At 36.4% G+C, this 25319-nt stretch overlaps 2 protein-coding genes and 1 pseudogene across 3 annotated transcripts in view; 1 reads left to right on the top strand and 2 right to left on the bottom strand.

Annotated features, from left to right (window-relative positions):
- Nucleotides 1-11399, top strand: part of LOC110022128 — a 15699-nt gene extending 4300 nt beyond the window's left edge. Inside the window, exon 6 of one of the 2 annotated variants that reach the window (XR_002293741.1) lies at nt 11190-11399. The gene's annotated coding sequence lies outside the window, so the exon portion shown is untranslated. The remainder of the gene's footprint in view (nt 1-11189) is intronic. The other variant, XM_020720938.1, reaches the window with a different exon arrangement.
- Nucleotides 1864-6857, bottom strand: LOC110022121 (probable calcium-transporting ATPase 5, plasma membrane-type). Its single transcript, XM_020720926.1, has 2 exons — nt 6247-6857; nt 1864-2708 (listed from the first exon to the last, which is right to left on the bottom strand). Exons 1-2 carry the CDS (start codon nt 6544-6546, stop codon nt 2397-2399), a joined length of 612 nt encoding a protein of 203 aa, XP_020576585.1. The 5' UTR covers nt 6547-6857; the 3' UTR covers nt 1864-2396.
- Nucleotides 6858-25319, bottom strand: LOC110022110 (annotated as a pseudogene).

Genomic DNA, 25319 nt, shown 5'->3' with positions numbered 1-25319 from the left:
ATCTGAGGATTCTACTAAACCAAATCTATACAAATTGAGAAACGCGTCGAAAAGATCGTCGCAGACATTAGCTTCCAATTTGCTCTCCAAGGCGCGGTCGACACTATCATCGATCGGCTCCGGCTTCACCTCTGGTGGGAGATCGACGGTGGATCTTGCGATTCTGAAGACTATCGCCGGAGGCAGCTGACATCCAGGGTGTCAGAAATGGAGGAGATCGAGGAGGTTTTCCGATAAGGGGAGGGGCTAAACGACGAGAGTGAGTCAAGGGAGAAGAATGTTGGCTGAGAAAGGGATCGAGTGTGAAAGCTAGCAGGAAACAAACACAATGGAGTTGATGGTGACGCCTGTGAGTAGGCAATCGTTGGAGGAGTGCGAGATATGATAACCAGGGCACGGGAGTAATAATGCGAACGAAAATACGACCCGTGGGGGTGGAAGGGAACCGAGCCAGCTCGAGCTCAAATGCCAAAAAAAAAATTATTGTTGCTCTTCCCTTTGTGATTTAGGTAGTGGAGTGGAGCTAGGGGTGGAAGGGAACCGAGCCAGCTCGTGCTCAGCTCGTTAGCGAGTTGGTGGTCCGAGCTTATTGAACCGCGAGCTCAAGCTCAAGCTCATCCCAACTAGGCTCTTAGGCTCACAAGCCGACTCAATTAGCCTACTACTAGTCATTTTGATACATTTTTCGATGAGTTGACACTGTATTTTTCTCTTCCTCCTGCTACCAATATCTTCTTCAGTGAGCTGACGTAAAAATTAAATTTTTAGTTCGAGCTTTCGATCCGGCTGCTAACACTACGAGCTAAGCTTGAGCTCACAATTTGACAGACTAGCCGAGCTCGAGCTTGGTATGACTCGAGCTTGACTGACTCGTTTACACCCTTAAGTGGAGCTTTAGAGAGAGAGAGAGAGAGAGAGAGAGAGCAACAAATGCAAATTTATCTAATTCGACTAATTTATCTTTATAGCACACTTAAAGACAATTGGACCGACTTACGGTATTCATAATTTGACTAATTTGATTGTGCGAAACTAAATCATAAAAAAAAAATTCAGACAAATGGTCATATGAAAATTATCTATAAATGTGTAAAGGTTGCCCCCAACACACTTAGTTTAATTACACCCTTTGACTGATAAAGCTTGAAATTGCCTTCAATAGTCACTAATAGTGAATAATGGCTGAAAATTTTTTTCCATGCATTCATATCACCCACAAAATTGCTATTTATGAAACTACCCTCCTACCTGTAACTGTTTTTAGCGACATTTTTATGTTTAAGAAACCTTTTTGGGTAATATAAATTTAGGCAGCCTTTGGTAGCATGCGATTAACAGGAATTTAGCTTACAGCCAAACATAAAAAAATTAAAATAAAATAAAATTAGAGACTACCTCTCTACCAGGCTTCCTCTTAAAAAAAATAAAAGCGCTTAAAACTGAACTTCGTCAAGTAAATTTCAATTTGTCTCATAAAAACTGGTTACATATAAAACTATAAAAGTAGAGAAGCAAATATCATTTATAAAGCCTTGGAAGTAACTTTCAGTACAATTTCTACATTAAGTAATAATATTAAAACTCTTAAAAAGAGCCCAAACTAAAACATTACTTATAATTCCGTAAGCTCCTCTGTTGAAATTCAGGGTGCAAACAATTAGAGTTAAGCCTGAGCCACCCTTTTCTTTTTTTGATTGTCCAAGCTCGAGCTCAAGCCACTTTCCTTATTTATTATTATGAAAGAGAAAATAATATTATAATAAAATAATAAATAAAATAAGCCATTATGGTAAATAAATCATAAAAACATTACTCAATATAAAGTGTAAATTATTATTTTTATTTTTTTTTTTAATGATTTGAAAATAAAGCCTTCATTTTCAAAATATTTTGTGCATGGTTTGTTAGCTCGTTGAGCTCATACGAGCCAAGCTTGAGCCCAAGCCCGAGCCTAGCTCACGAGTAGCCCAATTAGTTTTCTTGAATGGCCCCTTGGCTTTGGCCAGCGGGCCCTCCTCCCAGTCAATTAAGAGAAGGCAGAATAATTTGTAAAATAATAATATTTTAACAACAAAATATAATATAATATAAAAATAGTAAAATATGCGTAATGCACGGTTAAGTATGAGAAAAAATCTATTCAACTGCTTCACGGAACATCATAATGTTTAGCTAATCTGCTATTTTATATTTCATCCATGTCATTATTTATGGACAACTTTTATAGGCAAAACATAAATACTTTACAATCAAAATAACTACAACGGGTTACTTTAACCGTGGTAAATAATATGCGGTTAGCCCACTTCACATCCTTATTCTCAAGATTACTCGATGTTAGATATGTAAATACATAGGAATTGGATGGTATGTCTGTAGATGCACCTACCCTTTTATCATACATCTTCTTCACTGCCATTGGGGATGGGGTGATAACCATTGCGGCTATGGGAGGAGAGTTTTGCAGAACCAACGGGTATGCACTTCAGCATAAAGACTATGATTAAGCTTGCTGATCCAATAAGAATGCTGAGAAGCCATAGTTGTGGACTGAGCGGAACTGTGCTGGCGAAGGCGCCGAGAAATTCGATGATGATGATTTGAAAGAGGATGGTTGAGAGGAGGATGGTGGAGAAGATCCAGCTGCTGGAGAATTCATGGAAGATGTTGAATTTCTCCATCTCTCTGCTGTTTATTTCGTTGAATAGCTGGTTGGTGGAGAAGTCAGGGAGATGGAGAAATGTATTAATGATAGTTAAAAAGAAAGATTTACATACATATCACTTGATTCTTATATATTTGCATATCTAACACCTAAACTTCAACTTTACATGCATGTCAGCTTCCCTATGCATGAAAAAGCCGTTTTCATTTTTTTAAAGTTTAAATAGTGGTGTTTTTGTTGTGATATGAAAGACTTGGGTGGTATACATGTAAAATGTAAAACCATAGGAATTGGTTGATATGTATGGATTTACATACATACCCATACCACTCAGTTCATATGTATTTATATATGTAACACCTAAACTTCAATTTTAACGTGCATATCACCTTACCTATGCATGAAAAAAGTTTATTCACTTTTTTAAAGTTAGAATGGTGGTGTTTTTGATATGATGTGCAAGAGTTGCGCGGTATGAATGTAATAAGTAAAGTTTAAGTGTTGGATATGTAAATACATAGGAATTGGGTGGTGTTTATGTGTTAATGCCCCTAAAAATTATATATAATAAGGCACCCTATGCCAGATTAACATATCATAACTAATTAAAGGTTGCAACATAACATCTTCTAAACATAGGATAAAATTCAAAGACGACATAAGATAAAAGGGCATCTACATAGATACCACGCAATTCCTATGTATTTACCTATCTAACACCTAAACTTAACTTTTACATTTATACCACTATTTAAAATTTTCATATCACATTAAAAATACCACTGTTTTATTTTTTAAAAAAGTGGAATACACCTTTTTCATGCCTAAATAAGATATAATATATGTAAAAGTGGACCTTTAGGTGTTAGATATATAAATACTTGAAACTCGAGTGATATGTACGTAAATCTTCCTAAAATAAAATGCAATCCAAGCAAAATTACCTTAACTACGATTGAAGAGAAATTCAACTTAACTATGAGTCGGAAAATTATACTCATACATTTCACAAGTTATTTTCAGATAGATAACCAATTTTCTGAGAGATAAACCATGTTTGATTCGAAAGAATTGAAATCACTAAAACAAATTTAATAGGTTTATTCATATATTTTATTTTACTTCAATAAAATCTATATGGGTAGATATTAAACATAAGCTTAGAGAATATTCTTACCATTTCGTACTCACAAGAGCCAGCTACATGATATATATAAACTTCAAATTAGATAAATCTGACATGCTTGAATATTTTATCAATTCTAAAGTTCTTGTGGTCAGATCTTGTATGTTCAGTATTGCTGTATTCTAAATGCATGTTTCAACAAGATGTTGGGTAAAAGTTAAATTTGAATTAAGCTAGAATTCATCAAATACAATAATTAAATGCTTATTATTACTAAGTAAAAAGGAGTGATATCTTACATCAAGTTGTGCCTATCAAGCATATACTGACATAAGTTTCGTCTATCTTCAAACATGAACCTATTAAAACCTTGCTGTGTGTTAGCACATGAATGTTCATCAGATGATGAATTAGATATAAAGACATTTAGGGTTATAATATAGTTCTTATTTAATTCTGTTAAATGTAAGCATCTAAAGATTACATTAGTACATGATCCTGAACTTGAACCTAAAAACATGAGTTAAATTCAAATCTAAAATTGAATTTGGGTAGTAAGTTTATTTTCGAGTCTAAATTTCAAGTTGAATTTGAATCTATCCTTAGGTTGCATCAATATCTCAAAAATTTTATTTAATTAAAATTGACTTCTAGAAGAGAAGGAAATTAAATTATCATTTATTAAGATTTTATTTATAAGAGTAATCATTGAACCATAATAATGATTTTTTCTTTAAAACTCATTGTATGATAAGCACACCGTATTCGTGTGGTCTGCTAGTTATTAGAAGAAAACTTGATGGAAACTAATAAAAATAAATTTCATCTTTTCCAACCTTTAGAATTAATTACAATATATCCATTAAAAAACATATAAATACATGGATCACATCAGATCACATTATTCACCAGTTATAACCATGATTTGCATGAAACTTAATTGTTAGTTTGCCAAACAAAAGCTAAAGTAGGTGATAATAGGAGATGTATAGAATCTAAACTAGGTGATAAGATAATTATTTGTTGATACTCTAAAAGTTTTCTTACAGGAACCCTTGCAAGGTCAATTGGTGGAAAAAAAGGAGCATTTAAGTTATAAAATGTCTGGCTAATTGCTTAAGAGTTCAAAAATTCAGAAAAGTTTGTAGTTAATATCATATGATTTTCTACCATGAACTATCAATCAATGCCCTGAATTCTTGTCACTTTCCACCTCATCCTACAAATTTTACATCCAACACAACATCTACAAGTTGCAAAAAATTTCACATTGATTTTATTCTTTGAGTTTTGGTTAGAGATATGATCATGTCCATTACAAATGGTGATTATCATAGGTATTTTGTATGGTGGAAAAAAATACATGTGATGATATTTGACAATTTCTATAGATAAGCCAAAAAAGCTATGCCTCGATTTTTTGGAAGAACAATGATAACTTTAAGCGAAGTACAGATTCAGTTAACAAGTAATTCACTATTTTGACAATCTCAGGGATAGGAAGAATAATGTGCAAGTAAAATAAAAAAAAATTAAGAATACAAGCAAGTTTATGTAATTCAATGAGATCGAACCTCATGTATGTAGGATGAAACATTTCCTCTAATCTATCCACTAATCTATAGGTAGGCTGAAATATCCCCTCATTTATATTTTTCCTACATGTATCCCACGAATATTTTTTCCTCCTTTCTTTATCTTTGCTTCTCTCTACAAACTTAAGCATGATTCCTCAACAACTATACTGAACATATATCGAGGAAAAATTTTTATATTCTTTTTAGTATAGAGAAAAGCTTGTGGCCTCTTATATTAGACCACGTTGCAGGTCTCCATCTCTTATGGCAGTCACTGATTTTCACTTATGAGGGCCCATCTGTTTGACATCTACCTCTACAAAGAAGCAGAAGAAGAGATGCACTTAAACGCCATGCAACTAACTCTTTATATAATAAATAGAGATGATAGGTAACAAAGTTATAGAGCTTAGGTAAATTAGATTATGAGGTTGACAATGAATTTGTAGAGGAAAAGTGGAGCCTTTTAGGAAATCATAAGAATCCATTTAACAAATACATGTAGTAGATTTTGACTTTTCGAAGTTGGGGAGAAAAAAAGGTTTCACATCTAAACCTTCATAACAAATTAAACAGTTTGGATTGGATTTTGTCATCAGTCCATAATGTACCCTTGAAAGTCAAATTTCTTGCGACTTGTCTTTATGTCTTGTATAAAATGTTATCAGGCCGCCCATTTTATAACTATTTTCTATCGTTACTAGAAATCAATTTTATATAAAAAAAATGAATTCAATATAAATTACCGTTGCAAACACTGAAAACGATCAATCATGTACATTATGTATTTTTTTCATGTAGTCAAGATGGAAAGGGTTATGGTAAAAGAGTAATCGCAAATTTTCAAACTTTATCATTCGTTTGGATAAAAGATATACCTGGCAAAACACGAATGTGTTGAATATGAAAGTGTTTAAAACAACATCAACGTCGGAACCGATTAATTTGAGGAGATGCTTCCCCTTGAACATGAGAACTCCAAGTACCACCAGTTGATAAACACTCTGGTCGGCAATATTCCTCCACATAGACTTAGTGATAATACTCTCACCACGATCAGTAGGCGGTCTCTTCATCATGTCATCATTTGGAGGTTCTGTTGCTAATGCCAAAGCGCCGAGTGTATCCATAATCATGTTTACCCATGATAGTTGCATAGCACTGAGAGGAGCATTCATTCGAAGTTAAAAAAATAAGAAAAGTGAAAAAATAGTCACCTAATTCTTTGTTGGAGGGTCCCAGAGTCTATAAAAGTGTCAAATTAGTTCTCAGATTGTTTTAAAGGGGGCTAAAATAGTCCTCCTTGGGACTATTTCAAACCATATTAAAAGATCCTGGGAAATAATTTGGCACTTTTATAGATTTTGAGACTAAAACGGCCCCATGTAAATAGTCAAGAGGACTATTTTAGCACTTTTGTTAAAAAAGTGAGTAATCTTCTGGGAATAAAAAAAGGCGAGTAATTTTCTGTGCAAAAAAATCTAGCAGCAAAGCTTACAATGACAGTAAAATGAGGTGATGCATGAAAATAATATTGAATAGGATACCTGTTATGCATGCAGAGACAAAATTGATCATAAGAGCGACTACATTAACCGTCAACTGGAACTGTATGAACTTTTGTATGTTAATGTATACGGCACGGCCCCATTTAGCCATATTTACGATGGTGGTGAAGTTGTCATCTAGGACAATTTCATCAGCATTCTCTTTTGCAACCTGTGTAAATAAGATATATTTAGATGAGCATTTTATGGTGAAAATATGCAAATAATGCTGTGGTGAGTATAGATAAGAACAAGAGCAATCAAAGAGATGCAGTATTTGATAGGATAGGGAAAGACCTTCTAGAGAAGCAAAAATAGTTGTATAATGGCACGGGATGGATGTCAGGGCTTTTGAATACTAGAATCAGTTGAGCAAAACCATACAGTTTTTTTTTTTCTTTTGCGGAAATTTACATACCTAGCACACAATTCTTATGTGTTTACATATCTCACTCCTAAAATTTCATATCTACATTCATAGCACTTTACTGCTTTAAACTTTGCATGAAAAATGTGTGTTTCACTTTTTTTAAGTGATAATAATGCTATTTTTTATGTGATATTAAAGATTTGAGTGATTGTTTGTAAGTGTGAAAGTTAGGTGTGAGATATGCAAATACATTGGAATTGCGTGCAATGTATGTAAATGTACCCTCTTTTTTTTTTTTTTATCTTTTTCTATGTACATGAACAGCTGTCTTGACTATGTATTGGTGGAAGATTCGTGTATTGGACATACCCTTCTTTTCTTATATATCTATTTATAAACTCTAGTTTGTCTAGAAAAGCATTCAGTTTTCTTGGTATACCTATACCATAGTGATAACTCATGTCGATCTGTATTTTATCTTGGCGTTATAAAATCAACTAGGAGATTCTAAGAAGAATCTAACAAAGCACTGGAGTTGATTGTAAGAGGGAGTTCTTCCATGAACACTAGTCAGTTGCAGATGTAATATGTAATATTGTCCATAGGAAAGGTGTCATTCATATTAAAGTCGGTACGCTATGGTAGCTTCTAGATAAATGAAAAGAACCGATTCATTCTCTTTAGTTAAGTTTAGAAGACAGGAAGAGGGGGCTTAAATTATTGTTTTTTTTACCTTTTGTAGACGGTTCTGTTTAACATATGAAAGTTCCATTATGTTTGTCTAAACTCATTGGTTTAGTAGAGCTTCAATTAAAGCAGATATTTGCTATTTGGATTGTTCTTTGGACAACTTGCAGCAAAATGCTAATCCAATTAAAGAAGTACAACATAATCGGATCCTAGGACTGCCATTGGTGTGGAATGTACGAGCTTCCTTTCTCTCTTTTCCTTATTAACAATTCACGTGTTTTAGCGGCCATTAAATCAAATATTGTTGCACATGATTTTGCTTGTCACTATGGTTTTTGTTCGCGAGCTACAAATAAACGACCTTGGAGCTTCAATTAAATTAGAAACTTACACATTGGAGTAAACTACATATCCAATTAAAGAATAGAAACATACTCCAATCCTAGGATTGATTGATGTAGAAAGCATGAAAAATTTGATGTGATCCAACATCAAAATCACGCTTTTTTACAAAAATAGGACAAAAGTTCTTTTCATTAATAATTCAAAATAAGAGGAATACAAGATAAACATTTACAAATTGAGAGGCAAACAATCTCTCTCAATTTCTCCAATTTGAGAGGTAGGGAATCTCTCACAAACCCTAAACCTATGACTCCCAATAACAATCTCATGTATAAACCTAAATATAATAAGCTCATTTATACCCAACAATAATAATAATAAAAGACTAAAATGCACTTAGACATACAAAAAACAAAATTGCCTTTAGGCTAGACACTGCTGTAACAATACTTATCACTCCATCACCCAAAAAAACACATTGTCCTCAAGGCGGAAAAAGTGAGAGTTCCTCCACCACAATTGTCTCTATTTCTTCATCATTTACCTCCACGTCATGCACTAGAGAACTTGTAATTTTTTATCATTACAATGATGTTTTGGTGCAAACTTCTTATCACACCAAAAGCATAACCTCTTAGCTCACTTCTCTTAAATTTCTGTCTTTGTAAGGGACTTGAGTGTTGCTCCCGATTGTGGCCCATTATTTTTGTCTCGTGCAGTCTCTCTCTAGACTTCAACTATTTGAGCTTTTGGTGTCGTTGTGGTTGTAGCAATTTGGTATGTTGCTCCTACTGGCCTTCATCTGGTTCTTGTTCTCCACCATTTAGGCAAGCTCTATCATCTCCATCAATCCCGTGGTCTCAATAGTTGGAGTGTTGCCCGTATGTAGGGCTTTAGGCCCTTCATAAAATTTTCCTCTATTCCTGCTTTAGAAATCCCTCCCAGTCGTCCCGATAATAGCTCTAATTTCTCCCTACATTCCATAACAGTCCCCTCCTAAGTCAAATTATAGAATTGCTCGTGTAGGTCTTCTTTCCGAATGGATCAGAAACATTATAACAAATAATCATTAAATTCCTCCCACCAATGGATCCGATATCTAGTCTCCTTCATCCACTGAAACCAAGCTAGGGCTTTCCCCTCCAAACATAATTCCACTACTATGAGTTCTCCTCCCAATTTAGCCCATTCATCATGAAATATCGCTCCACCCTGTACACCTACTCATTTGCGTCTTCATCCTCAACGATTGACATATTCAACTTCCTAATCCTAGCATATCCCTGCCAGCTTTCTCTCCTTATGCTATTTTCTTCATGCATCAAGGGTAAAAACTCCCTACTGTGATCATAGCCATATCCCATCTTCGTTTCTATCATTTCTTCTTCGTGCTCTTTCATACCCCTTGCACAACCCTTTCTCCATGTTTTAACCGAATAACTCCGATAAAAAATCTCTAATTCATCCCCAATTGGAGCCCTGAGTTGGGATTCTTGAGGGGATGTTTTCATCCCTATGTTCCTCTTGTTTGATCACATTTCCTTTCAATTTAGTCAAGTCTCTTAGGTCACCCCTTGGTTAGGGTTTGTGAATTGAATCACTGGCGAGGCTTTGAATTGCATCTCAATAAGTTTCTTTAGCATCTCCTCTAAGCTCTCAAATTGGCGCTTAAATCGATTTTCCATGGAGTAAAATCTTCCTTCTATGGTGGAGAATCTTTCCTCCATCCCATATTTGAGTTGACTAATCTCTTCTTCCAACTTTTTCTCCAAATCATCTATTTTCTAGGCCGCTATTACTTTGAAGGATATTTTTGATCCCCCAAGACAATTATTATAGCATGGAATCCCCTTGTTTGCTTTCAAATAAGTCAAATTGAGCGATTGTTCCACAAGTCTGTGATCTCATATCACTTCGATCTTGTTGCCGCTTCCCAGTTAGGTCCAATCACAACTGTCTAACGAGATCCGATCACACAATGATTATCTTGTGACTGCGGTCCAATCTTCCCAACTAGCTTTAATCACGATTGCTTCATGAGAGTAGAGCGGGAACAAGAGAAAGATAGGAGTTACAGAGCGAGAACATAAGCAAGCTGGGAGTTTCATGTCTCTGTAAGTCGTGATTTTCAGAAGCGAGGGCGAAGTTTCTCTGTACAATTGCCTTCCTAGCTCGAGTTGCTCCTTAAGGAGGTACGCCACGATCCCTTAGCCACTTCCCAATGAGCTTTATCAAACAGTTCGGTCCTATGGCACACTCAAGCCCATCATCGGCTTCTTAGTTGGCTGGAATCGTAGCTGCTTTTTGCGGTCGGTGGTCACAACGAAAGATTACTGCAACTGCATAGTGATCAACTTCCCGAGTGTGCCTCTATCTTGTCATTCTGTAGAAATCAAATGCTCTGATACCAATTTGATACGATTCGACATCAAAATCAATACTCTTTTTCACAGAAATTAGAGCAAAATAGATTATTTTCACTAATAATCTAAAACAAAACAAATACAAGATAACACGCCCAATAACAATCTCTTACATAAATTAAACCCTAAATATGCTAAGCCTTTTTATACACAACAAAAAAAAAAAAAGCTGCTAAGCCTTTTTATACACAACATATACACAACAAAAAAAAAAAAAGCAAAATTGCCCTCAGACATATAAAAGCAAAATTGCCCTCAGGCTAGGCACCCACGCAACATAATTTTAAGAATATGATTGATGCAAATGCATTTTACCTTCCGTGACTCCTTTCCCTATTCATACCTTGTATGTTTTTGCATCCTTTAAATTACAATCATGTAATGGATAATCTTATGTGTTTCTAACACCTTCCATTGCAACTGATGCGCGATCCTCATCTGTGCAGATAGGCATTGCTGGCTATGATTTCCTCTTGCGGGATTTCAACCTAAAAGATTGCTCTGATGATTTATTGGTTTTAGATGATTTCTACTTTATGATATTTCAATGATCATCTTTGGTGTAAAACAATCAAATCTGAACGATTCGTGATTCTAAATTAATTTACTTAAGGCATGTAAAAAGAACTTCTATGGATAATCTAGTTGATTCTATTTTAGTTTCTACCTTAACTGAGTGCTTGTTGAATGTGATTCTACTATAGCATGGTCTAATTAAATATTGCAGTTTTAGAGGGAAATTCTCTCCCTTTGGCAAGTGTGATGAGGTTTGGATTGTTAATTGGTGATTTATTTCTTTCTCTAAATTTATTCCTTCATGTGTTTATTGGTTTGTTTGCATGACTGAATAACATCAAATCTAATAAATTTTTTTGTATTTTTTATTATGGTGTGAATCTTAAAACAAATGTTCAATTGTCATGATTTTGAATTTCAATGCCAGATACCTATTAAATGATCGTTTGCTATATTCCTCTCCTCTCAACCCTAGCTCCACCTCCTTTCAAATAAAGCCTCGCCGTCTTGAGAGAGAACTTGTGAGAGAAGTTTGCATGGGTAATAAGCACTTATAACGTAGGCAATCTGTAAACCCTTTACTATAGAAGTATGCCACTACTCAGTAACCAAGACTCGTCCAAGCCCTTTTGCACCAACAATCACTCGCCACCCTAAACCCTATCAAGGAGAGTAAAAACCTATTTAGAAGTAAAGGCCATGACCCATGAGTAAGGATCTTTTAGGTGATGCGAGGGGTGATCACATGCTAATAGAAGCAAAATATTTTAGAGGATAGAGGTCGCATTTGCTATATGTAATGATCTTATAGGTTACCATGATTGATAAGAGATTGTCCTGCATGGTTGGTGATAATGGATGTAGATAATCGTTGGAGAAGGGATAAAAATATTGGAAAGCGGGCATAAATGCAGAACATAAATTTTAGGTGTTAGATTTGTAAATACATGGAAATATGTACATATGAAAAAAAAATTCAAGACTGCTAAAATAATAATAATAATAAAAAAAACGGCGAATGGCTGTTAACACAAGAGTAAAAGGCAGACTCCTATCCTATCTATCAACTAGTTCTAATACCAGACAAACCAAAGCATCAATTTTTTTCATGTTCTGTGGTGCGGCTTCCCAAACAAACTTCTCACCACCCATAAAATTGCCAGGTCAATAAAACGAAGAATAACGTATCCTTTAATGAAAGTTGAATATAAGGATTTAAGGAAAAATACCAGTGTGCCTGCAATACCCATCGCAAGACCTATGTCTGACTCATGTAAAGCTGGAGCATCGTTGGTCCCATCCCCTGTGACTGCAACAACTTCACCCATTCTTCTCAGATTTGTCACTAAAGTATGCTTGTCTAGAGGCAATGAGCGGGCCATTACCTATTAAAATTTTTTATGAAAATATTAAGGGTATTTACAAACATATCAATTGCCACCCAATTTTTTATGGATTTACATAATGTGTGAAGTGTCAAAATAGTCCTGTGTCTATTTGCATGAGGCCATTTTAGTCATAGAAATTTATAGAAGTGTCAAATTAGTCCCGCACTATTTTAATATTTTAGCTCCCATTTAAAAAATTTGGGGACTGAATTGACACTTTTATAAATTCTGGGACTAAAATTGCCCTTGCAAAGAGTGGGGACCATTTTGATACTTTTCTTTACAAATCGTACACCTAAACTTTGTGTTTTACTTTTGTAACACCTGAATCTTTCACATCAAATCAAAATTACCAATAAACATTTAAAAAAGTGACATACACCTTTTTATGCATTTGTAAGGCAGCATATATGTAAAAATTAAAGTTAGATATGTAAATACATAAGATTTGGGAAGCATGTATATAAATAATCCAAATATTTAGTTACCTCATTTGGCCAAATAAGAATAAACAGAATTATGAGAAGAAAACCTGGAGCTTTGGAATCAACTCCTTCATCTCCTCAGGACTCTTGCTGCGAAATTCAGGCCCCTCTATCGCCAGACCGTCGTCTGTCAATATGCCGCACTCTTTGGCTATTGCTTTAGCCGTATTAATATTATCTCCGGTTACCATCCTTACTATTATACCAGCAGCCGCACAAGTTCGAACCGCTTCCCTGGCTCCAGGCCTTACTGGATCTTTTATTCCAAAAACAGCTATCAGTACATAACCATCAGCAGCAATTTCGTCTCCTTCTGAAGCTCCACTCATGTCCTTGTAGGCCAAACATAACGTTCTTAAAGCATCACAGGCAAAGAGATTGATGACATCCAATATATTTTTAGTTTGTTTTTCAGATAAAGGTACAAATTTCCTTCAAAATCAAGCATCTTATCACACATCTGCGAGATAATTTCAGACGCACCTTTGCAGAAAGCTTGAACTCCTCAATCAGGTAGCGATACAAGAACAGACATCTTCTTCTTCTCTGAATTAAAAGGTTCCACCTTTAATTTTTTGCAATCTCGATGATGCGTAGCATCCACAACTCCTTCCAGTTCCAAGCCAAACTCCAACAAAGCAGTCTGTTGGAGTCCCCAAAATGGTATTATTACCATCTTTTCCTCTCACCACCTCCGAACCGCTATTCTGAAATATACACTGTAGAAGAATGAAAATTACATTTTCAGACAATGTAGCTTTTAAATGTTCCGAAGTCTCCTTACTCCTGAATGATTTAGATGCATCACCAATCCGTATCTTATCCACCACCATGTGATTAGTCGTCAAAGTTCTTGTCTTGTCGGTACAAATGCACCCAGCAGATCCCATTGTTTCACATGCTGATAAGTGCCTCACAAGCGCCTTATCATTCATCAACTTCTTCATCGCAAAGGCAAGACTCAATGTCACGGCCAATGGTAGTCCCTCAGGAACTGCAACAACAATTATTGTTACAGAGATGGCAAAGTAATTCAATATTGATATTGCATCATCTGGAAACCATTTTAATAACCCAACATGAATTGCTTTATCAACCAGAAACCTGATCAGCAGAACTACAGAAATTAACGTGGAGAAAACCAGACCAATCTTGCCAATGATAGTGGCAACCCCACTGAGCTTCACCTGCAAAGGTGTTTCATCATCTCCTCCCCTGACTCAAAGTTTCCATCAGTCTTCCCCACTCGGTCCTCATACCAACAGCAGTTACAAGCATTTTAGCTGATTCATCTTGAACTTTAGTCCCAGCCAACAGAAAAGGCTTTTCATGAGAAGTATAGACTGGATCCGTTTTGCCAGATAAGCTCGACTCATCGATTGATAATTAATACCCTGATATGTAAAGCCCATATGCTGGAAACTGATCTCCTATTGAAAGATGAACCACATCTCCAACAACCAAATCATAAATTGAAATCTTTTGCCTGTAGCCATCTCTGGTCACTTGTATAAAAATCATTTTATTCTCTCGGTCAAGTTCTCTAAACTGCAGGGATTGTTTGTAGTTGCTGGCTGCAGTAACAGTAACTACTAAGAAGATACTGAGAATGATCCCAAGTACAACGTCGGTTCCTTTGGGCCAACCTTCAGTGGCCAGCCCCACACCTATGGAAACTACAGCACATAACATGAGGATGATTAAGGTTAAATCTTGTAGTGCATCCCATAGAAACATCCAAAAACTTCTAGAAGGCTTCTCTGGCAACTGATTGGCTCCAAAAATGTTCTGTCTGATAGACAAATCACTGGTCTTGATTCCAACTTCGAGTGAAACAGATAATTTTCTTGATATCCCATCTACACCTCCATGAATTTTCAAGGCCTTGGAATTGTTTTCTCGTGCAATGGCTGCCAATTCATCAGGGCTAATATAAAATCCAGCTTTTGTGGCATCCACAGTAAGATGATATTCAGTATTATTTGCAGCTGCAGAAGGAGAACTATAGTCAATTTTCAATAATTATACTATCAGATCTTTAACGAAGGAGTTCATATCTCTATACTGAGCTTCAATGGAGATCATACCGCCAATAAATGTCAAAGCAGCCTTCTGAACGTATAGAGCAACTGGAGTCTTTTCCTGAAATTACAAGAGCCGGCAGTTTTAGAAAATTGAGAATGCAATTTGAAAACAGATTTGGAAAAGGAGCAGAAATGTGGGAATGAATTAAATTATTGGAACTGGATTATGAATCCATCTCTCTGAGGCCGTAGGTATAAGCACAGTGAATCATAAAAGTTTTATTTTTATTTTTATTTATTTATTTATTTATTTGTTGGGAAAGTTAGACGTATTATTTTCAAACTAATTGAAAAATTATGAAGAAATTGAATTGAAAAAATGGGAAATAAAGGATGGCAAAAAAACAGGATTTGAAATGAATGTAATAATAAATTGTAATCTAACACATCTTAAAATATTCCTCTATTGATATAAAAGCCTATGAGTGTTATACATAATTGATGCGTGCTAGAAGACTCGCTGCGATAGAGTAATGGATTACCGTCTTATCTTTGCAGGAGAATTCACCGCACACTCAAACGAATGAGAACAACCAGTAATGACACACAAAGTTTTTACTTGGAAAACCCGTAAAGGAAAAAATTCACAGGGTCTGACCCACTTGAAAAGATTCACTATAAACTGAAGATTATAAGTATAACTCTTTGTCTCACAAGTGGAAAGAGTTATAAAATCTCCCAAGTCACAACATTGATGCACGGAGGAACTTGTCACAAAAAATGGGTTGCGATCGATGCTGATCAACAGCGGCCGACAAGTGGTGGTCGATGGTGGTCAGAGATGGCCGACGATGGCAGGAGTGATGTTGGACTTCAGCACTTTCTCAAAGCTTCAAGCTCTTCCTCTGGTCTCAAGTTCTCTCCCCCCTCATGAGAGGGGTGGAGCTCTATTTGTAGAGTCCCAGTTGCAATTGATGAAGGATTATGCTTGATCTGTCAAACCACGTGACGAGGACTCTGAGCATCTTGCTCGTGTCTCGTAACTTAGGTTTGAAATTTTCACTATTGTATAAAATTAGGATTGAACATTTATATGCAAAGTCCAACCGTTTTTTCTGTTGCCTGAGATATGTCACCGACCTAGCGAGACTCGGCCTCTTATTATTTCTATTTGGGTTGTTTTATATTGCGCAGTGTATTTGTCATTTATCAGGGCTCACACAAAAATGAAATCTAGGCTCATTAAAGCCCTAAAATAATCTTTCAAAAATTTTAATAATAAAAAAAATAAGGTAAATAAAAAATTTAGGATTAAAATACCCCAACTTTAAAATGAGTAATTTTCTTTATGCACTTTCCAACATGGTTTTTGAAGGGATCTTCTTTTACGTTGCGTAAGAAAGAGATATTTGTCCTGCGTAGCAACAATAAACGAGATCTTCTTTCGCATTGTCAAGATGAACAAAGTTTTCCCCATCCCTACCTAGTAGGTGACCCAGAATTTTCTTTTGTGCTACTGTCGTGCATTTCTGGGGAGATTCTCATGTTGATGTTGCACATTCTAGAGGTGATGAAGAAATGCTGGAGTTTTTTGCCGTGCTATACGGGAGAGATTTTCATGCTTCTGTGTCGGCAAAATTTGGAGAATCTCGTCCCCCTGAAAATCATTAGAAGTACAAATATTTTGAGGAGACGATTTGCCACTATTTGAAGATGGGCCGACCTCTTGTAGCCTTTATACCAGTCTTTATTGGTCTTTATGGCTTTTTAATCATCTGATGTGACATTTGTAGAGATGATAATGCATTCCTTCGTACATCCTTGACGTTGCATATGAGGCTGTTATGGTTTCTCAATCGCGTGAAAGTCTGCAATTAAGGTTAGCATGTGCACTTTATAAAAAATAATCACACTTTTTATACCCTTGCCTTCTCAGATTTTTATCTTGTTGGGCGCACATCTTTTGAGGCTTTTCTCCTTCTTAGGTTTATGCCTTCTAGAAGCTTGAAAATGTGCTGGTGTCTTCTGAGGCTTGTAGTCTTTTGAGGTATTTGATGTACTTGTGCCTCAAGGTTTGTAGCCTTTTGAGGTCTTTGATGTACCTGTGTCTCTTGAGGCTTACAACCTTCTAAGATCTTTGATGTATATGTGCCTTCCAAGGCTTTTAGCCTTCTCAGGTCTTTAATGTACCTGTGTCTTCAGAGACTTGTAGCTTTTTTAGGCCTTTGAGTGGAGACTTTATCAATCATTTGCTTTCTTCAAGTTTTTCTAGCAAGGATCATGTCCACTACTAGCTTAACATCGAGACTTGCCTCTTGGGCTCGTCTTCTAAGGGCATGATAGTTTTTCATCGAGTCTTGCCTCCTAGACTTGATTTCTAGGGGTATCAGATCTTCCAATTGAGTATTGCCTCTTAGGCTCGACTTCCAGGGTTATCGTACTTCCCATCGAGTATTGCCTCTTGAGCTAAACTTCTAGAGGCATGGTAGCTTCCCATTGAGTATTGTCTATTGAGCTCGAGGGTTACCGTACTTCCCATCGAGTATTGCCTCTTGAGCTAAACTTCTAGAGGCATGGTAGCTTCCCATTGAGTATTGTCTATTGAGCTCGACTTCTAGGGGCATGGTAGCTTCCCATCGAGTCTTGCCTCTTGGGCTCAATTTCAAGGAGTATCGTATCTTCCCATTGAGTTTTGTCTCTTGGGCCCAACTTAGAAGGACACGGTAGCTTCCAATCGTTTCTTTCCTCTTGAGTTTGACTTCCATATGTATCGTATCTTCCAATTGAGTCTTGTCTTTTAGACTCGACTTTCAGGGGCATGGTAGAGATCTTGTCTGTCGCTTGCCCTCAATGAGACTTTCTACACAAAAATATTCATGAGAAAATAAAAAAAATTTCACTGAACGATAGTTTAAAGCAATATGAAATTTTTTTTGGAATAAAATTAGGAGTTTATAAGATAATTTGTGGTTGTAATTCTCATTTGATAATCCCGACAATTTTTTTTGGTTCCCCTCATTTTGCTCTTATAAGTAGCGACCTAGGTAACCTTGGCATATCGGAGTTCAATTTTTTCTTTTAATTAAAAATATCTTTTTTGTCGAATACCCTTTTGCACTGTGGAAATGACAGTAATAAGACTGGTCTCCACAATCTGGATTTCTTAATGGTAAGGGTGTCAAAAATTGACCTAACACGATAACACGACTCAAACTTGACTCGAAAAATTCGGGTTAATGTTGGCTCAAACATTTTTGGAGTCAGTTTCGTGTCAGAAAATTTGGCTCGTTTATTATTTGGGTTGGGCTCAGGTTGAACCCAAAACCCCAAACTTGACCCGAATAAGCACAAATGTTCGATTCGGGTTCGGGTTAGCGGGTTAAGCTCAAGTTCATGTCTTAATATTCAACCCATTTAATAATTAGGACGGATACAGGTTGACTTTATTCGGGTCGGACCCGAACCTTCATTGACCCGAATTGACACTCTTGCTTAACGACCTTAGCCACTTGATGACTTCTTCATCTTTGATGGCCATTAGGATGTCAATACATTATGTTTTGAGTGACATGTTTTCTTTTCCTGATCAAGATTGACGATTCTCCTAAGGTTCAAACTTTTTAGATGTGAGATTTGATCGTTATCGCTAGTGTTATTCTTGCGTTTACCATTCAATCGCTTGAATTATTCCTTGTGTGCACTGATGACCTCATTTACAGAGATTTGAGCTTCGACAAGATGGATAAGATTTGCGTAAGAGCGAATCGACTCCCGTATTAATGATGAGTAAAAAGGCCCTAGGCGGAGACCTCCAAGAAAGACTCCTCTCAAAAACTCTTGATCCACTCTGAGAAACTAGTGGGCTTCAGTTCAGAACTAGCGAAAATATTCCTTAAGGGATTCCCCATCATTCTGGAAAGCTCCCGATAAATGGGATGAATCTTTGATGATCTTTCTCTTTGCTATAAATTGTTGTACAAATAGTCTGACAAGCTCATTGAAGGTGTTGTACAAATATTTCTTGACTCAAACTCGACTCGACAAATTCAATTTAGTGTTGGCCCAAACATTTTTTGAGTCAGTTTTGTGTCAGAGAATTTAACTCGTTTATTATTCAGGTTGGGCTCAGGTTGAACCTAAAAACCCAAAATTGACCCGAATAAGTACAAAATTTTGGTTCGAGTTCGGGTTAGCGGGTTAAGCTCAGGTTCAGGTCTTAATTTTCAACGATTTTATTATTTAAGACGGGTGCATATTGACTTTATTTGGGTCGGGTCATTTTCGAGTCCAACCCATTGACCCGAATTGACACCCTTCCTTAACGACCTTGGCCACTTGACAGCTTCATCTTTGATGGCCATCAGGATGTTAATACGTGATGTTTTGAGTGGTGTGTTTTCTTTTCCTGATCGAGACCGATGATTCCCCTAAGGTTAAAACTTTTTAGATGTGAAATTTGATCGTTATCGCTAGTGTTATTCTTGCATTTGCTCCTCAATCACTTGAATTATTCCTTGTGTGCAGTGATGACCTCATTTACAAAGATTTGAGCTTCGACAAGATGATAAGATTGGCGTAAGAGTGAACTGACTCCCGCATTAATGATGAGTAGAATGGGCATAGGCTGAGACCTCTAAGAAAGTCTCCTCTCAAAAACTCAGGATACAATCTGTGAAACTGGTGGACTTCAGTTGAGAACCTGCAGAAATATTTCTTGAGGGATTCCCCATCATTTTAGCAAACTCCCGATAAATGGGATGAATCTTTGATGACCCTTCTCTTTGCGATGAATTGTTGTACAAATAGTCTGACAAGCTCAGTTGAGAACCTGCAGAAATATTCCTTGAGGCATTCCCCATCATTATGGCTAACTCCCGATAAATGGGATGAATCTTTGATGATCCTTCTCTTTGCTATGAATTGTTGTACAGATAATCTGACAAGCCGAGAGGGAACATAACTATATGCGAGCTTGACCTTTGAGAGTAGCAGGGAACACTTGACAGAGTTGTGTATTAGAGGCACGGTGAATGTGCATGATAGTTTAATAGTGGTTGACGTGCTCATATGTGTCAGTTACCCCTTTGTAGGCATCAATATTCAGGAGTTTGAAGCCTGTTGGGATAGGGTGTCAGAGAACCGTCAGCCAAAGGAGAGGATTCTTGGAAGTGGCGGCGAGCGGGGAAGTAATACCTTTTATCTAAAGGGAACTCTTCTTGAACCGGGCATCGTAGCTCATCATGGATGATATCATCAGAAGTGACAGTAAGGCGGGGCAGTGCCAGATTTGCTACCTGAGAAGGATGAGTGAAACTTGTAATCTCGAGAAGATCGACGTCCCTTTTCGGCAGAGGAATGGTCTCATCATTGGGAGAGAACTTGGTGAGTGGGGTATTTCCTGTTGAATGTTGAACTGGTAGCAAGTAAGCTCCATTGGGTTGCGGTTGTCGCTCCCCGCGTAGGAGTTGTAGAATTTTCAGTTGAGATGTCTCTATCCTACGTACTCGGTTTTCCATTGAAGGACCCGAGGCACCTTCGCCAGTGGAATGATGCCTTCTAGAGTGGGAGGATGTAGAGGTCTAACGCCCTTGGCTCTGTGACTTCCTTCTGTAAAGATGAGTGTAAGAGTGAGATACTCTGTTGTTGCGAGTGTTGTGTTTGGTGGTCATGCAACAAGTTTTGCAAATACTTTAATAATAGAAATATTTTTTCCCACAAACGACGCTAAAATGATGTCTGCTAGAAGAATCGTGGTGGTATAATAATATATTATTGTCTTAGTGTTGCACGAGAATTTAACATACTCAGAATAAATAAAATAATTAGTAGTGACACCAGAAGTTTTTACGTGAGAAATCCGTAAAAGGAAAAACATACAGGGTCTGACCCAGTTGAAGCGATCCACAATAAACAAAAGATTACAAGTACAACCCTTTGTCTCTCATGTGGGAAAAAGTTACAAAGTCTCTTGAATTACAACATTGATACGAGGAGGAACTTCTCACAAAAAATGGGATGTGATCGATGGTGATCGGCGATGACAAGCAAGTGGTGATCGGTGGTGATCAGTGGTGGTCGACGGTCACAAGAGTGATGCTAGACTTCAACTCATTCTCAAAGCTTCAAGTTCTTTCTCAGGCCTCAAGCTCTCTCCCTCCTCATGAGAGGGAGGGTGTGGTGCTCTATTTATAGAGTCCTAGCTACAATTAATAAAGAAATATGAACCGCTAAGATTGGACGAGCTGGATGGCTTCATTTGATCATATAACGTTTGATGAACATTTGAGCGTCTTGATGAAGTCAGAATTGAACAATCTTGTGCTCTTTGGATTCATCTTGTCGAGACGTTCGATTTGACTATAAACTTGTCATATTCGGCATTCATGTGACCTTCTAAATATACTCAGAAAGCTTCTAAAAATGGTTTAATGACTTGATCTGAGCTTGATTAACTCGGATTGAACCAATTTTGGTATCATTGGGTCCGTCTCATTGAGCTGATCAGTTTAACTATAAGTTTGTCGGAATCAGAGCTATGAATAACTCTTAATCATAGTTTGAATATTTCATGCTTAAAAGATAACCTCGAGATCCATGTGGAAACTTTATATTTGTGCTGGATAATGTGGATTTGTTGGATGTATCAATAATATATACTAAAATTTTAAAAAATATTTAAACATTGCATATAAATCACATACTTCTTACATATGTACATATCTAATACTTAAAATTTTATTTTTTACATATACATGAAAAGATGCATAAGAAACTTTTAAATGTTATTTTTATAAATTTACAAAATTACCCTTTTTAGAATTTATCACCTTTACAATTGGCCAAACTAGCAAACATGTGTCCATCCTTGGTTTCTAAGAAATTACTATTTTTTAAATAATAACCAACAAACTATTGGATATGTAAAAATAGAATCTAAATGTTCTTTTTCACGGACATTAAACTTTCCAAAAACCGTTGAAAGGAGCGATGCCGTTCTGGCCAATTTGTCCCGAAGGCGTGGGAATGCGATTCCACAGCGAGAAGAGGAAGCATCCTTCAAATTTCTCGTCTGATAACGACAGTGTTGGCTAGTCCCCTCCCTCATCAAGACGAGGAATTATTGCGTGTGGACATCGCATGCAGAGATCCGCATGCAGGCATGCGGTGTCCGATCCTGGCCGTAGATCACGATGATCACGGTCAGGATTATTTCCATCCATTTTTTTTTAAAATTTAGGTGGGGCCCACCGAAATACATCGGGACCGTATATTAGGTGATTTACGGTCCGGATCGGACATCGCACGCGTATGGAATAATTTTTCCATCAAGACATGTTTTGGCTTCCAAATATTAAAAAAAACCTTTAAAAATAAAGACATTTACATACATATAACGTTTTTTTAACATACCATTCAATTTTTTAAGATCCCATCAAAAACTTCACAATTACTAAAAAAAAAAAATGCAAATCTAAATTTTAAATATAATATTTTAAAAATAAATTTTAAATATAATATTTTAACCATATAAAATTTTTCATTAATGAGTAAAGGACGATTGTAATGAAAAAAAAAAAAAATCATTAAAACATTATACTTAAAATTTAAGTGATTGAAATATTATATTCAATATTTTGGGTGATTGAAATTTAAACACCTCATAACAATTATATGATATGAATGTAAATTGTCTAAACAAATGAACTTTTTTTGTTTTTATTTATGTTCAAGAGCATGTTTTATTAGTGTAATATTTAAATTATTTTTTTATTTCTAAAATATTTGAACATATTTTAGAAGATATTCAAAATAATTTTTAATGTTCTAACTACTATTAAAAATAATATATTTCAATCAAATATGTAAAATATTTCAAATCAAAATATAAATAAAATAATAATAATAAATAAAAATAAGTAAAAGTGATTCCAAGCTAAAGTGGTTTTGTTGTTTCAAGTGCATAAATCAAGATTTGTATCAACTGAGATGACAATGGAGATGAAGTTAGAAGACATGTGAGAAGGACACCTGACGTACCTCTACGTGCAGTGCAAGTTATTTCTGAGTATTTTTAGTTTATTTCTGAATTATTTTTAATAATTCCAAAATAACCCAAAAATAATCCAAAAATAAAGTCCGCTGGTTATTTCTGTATTACTGAAAATAACTCAGAAATAACCTGAAAATAACTCAGGAATACTCTGCGCCGCACATAGAGTTTTTTTACGTCAGGAGTCCGCACAGAAAAATTTTTGTAGAAGAAGAGACGTAAAGCGAAAAAATTTGACTCAACAATATATTGGATTTAATTTTAAATTTTTTTTTTAATGTTTGGCCGAATTTATGTTAAATCCATGAATAAATTTTATCAAAACTATGCTACCAAATAACACCCCAGGAGGAATAAGACATTGAAAGACATAAATTCAAGATAAAAATCACAAAAACATGGCTGAATATAGCTACTTGGGGAAATAGAATTCTCTGTAATTTAAAAGAAATCCACCCAGAGGCAAATAAATCACAAGCCCAATATACGTTAAAATCAGAAAACAGAGCATGCAGCAAAATTTGCAATTTTTTTTTTCCATATATTTACAATCTCGAACGCTAAAATTCAAGCTTTCTATTAGGGATAAGAGAAACTTTAATTCAAAATATTACTTAAAAATCCATATTTGCCATATTCATAGCTTAGAAAAGCAAGATTTTATTCATGTTTTTGTCATTATATGCAAATTGGAATTATTATCTGCATCTTCTCCTTCCATGACTAGGGGTGTAAACGAGCCCTCGTTTATATTTCGAGCTCAGAAAGTGTGTTCGTGTTCGGCTCGTTTGCTTAACGAGTCGAACATGAGCTGTTCACGAACAAAGAGTCCTTTTAACGAAAAATTATTCCATGCGGATCGGCGTCCGCACGCAATAATCTCCCATAAATCGAAGAAAACTGCCAAATTTACTGGCTCCACATGATTTACGGTCCTGATGTATTTCGGTGGGCCCCACCTAAAATTTTTTATTTTTTTTTTAAAAAACGGAAATAATCCTGACCGTAGATCACCGTGATCTACGGCCAGGATCGAACACCGCATGCAGAGATGCATGCGGTGTCCGCACGCAATAATCCCCCCCTTTTAACAGCCCTAATCATGTAGTTATAAGACAATAAGAGTTTGAGCAAGATTTAAAAATTATTATTTATATTAAAACATTATTTGAATCTAATTTAATAATTTTTATTCTATTTTCTTAATCAATATTTTAATTGATTATAAATCTTTGTAGCGTTGTAAACTTGATGAGTAGTATTTCGAGCCAAAACGAGCTGAACACGAACAAGCACATCTTAGTTCGTGTTCAGCTCGTTAACTTATTGAACAAAATTAACGAATCGAACACGAGCTTCTTAACGAGCCTAATACGAGCTGTTCGCGAACAACGAGCCGTTTTGACAGCCCTATCCATGACGTCCATTAACAGAGGTAATACTAACACCTTTTGACCGACCAACTCAGAATGGACGGCAAAGATGAGCAGCAACACTAACAGCATATCGCAGTGCAGTCAGAACGGCGCACAGTAGATGAACCCCATGTGAATTACTACAATGCGCACAACAAAGGCGATGAGCCGATAACGATTGGTATCGTCCTCCCCAAATCCCCGTCACACACACTCTCTCTCTCTCACGCATCGTCCAATAATCTATACGGCAGATTAGGGATTTTTGGGGAAAACGACGACGGCTGGTCAAGAACAAAAACCATATCTAAGAACAAGAATCAAGGGAAAGATGTAAGGAATCAAGACCTGGATGCTGCGTCTGCGAGCCTCATCCTCCGAACGCTTTTCGAGATCGGGAACCATGCGGAACCTCCGCTTCGGATTCCTGACGATCTGGCCGACAGCGTTGCGCCATCTTCGCTGCGCCTCCTCCGACGGATACTACCACGGAAATTCGAAGTTCTCCTTCAGAAATCTCCCCATCTTCTCCACGAACTAGGGTTTATGGATCAGAAGCGATTCGGAGCTAGAAATCGTTTTTGGCCGGAGCAAGAAGAGTAGCAGAGCTCATGGTAGCAAAGAGGCCGGGAACAGAGGCGGGAGAAAACTGAGGGGGAAAATATTTGCGTACGTAAGAAGTTTCAAGAGGTACATGG

The sequence above is a fragment of the Phalaenopsis equestris genome, unplaced genomic scaffold, assembly GCF_001263595.1.
Source record: "Phalaenopsis equestris unplaced genomic scaffold, ASM126359v1 Scaffold000002, whole genome shotgun sequence".
NCBI classification, from domain to species: Eukaryota; Viridiplantae; Streptophyta; class Magnoliopsida; order Asparagales; family Orchidaceae; genus Phalaenopsis; species Phalaenopsis equestris.
Note: the sequence above shows the minus strand (reverse complement) of the source record. Positions and strands in the feature narration are given on the sequence as shown.

What these genes read in the sequence shown, in the direction of transcription:
- LOC110022121 (XM_020720926.1), bottom strand. Translation starts at nt 6,546, where the DNA reads ATGAATGCTCCTCTCAGTGCTATGCAACTATCATGGGTAAACATGATT. An exon ending in ACACATTCGTGTTTTGCCAG is followed by an intron (nt 2,709 to 6,246) that starts GTATATCTTTTA and finishes TCCACCAACCAG; the next exon opens with CTATTCAACGAAATAAACAG.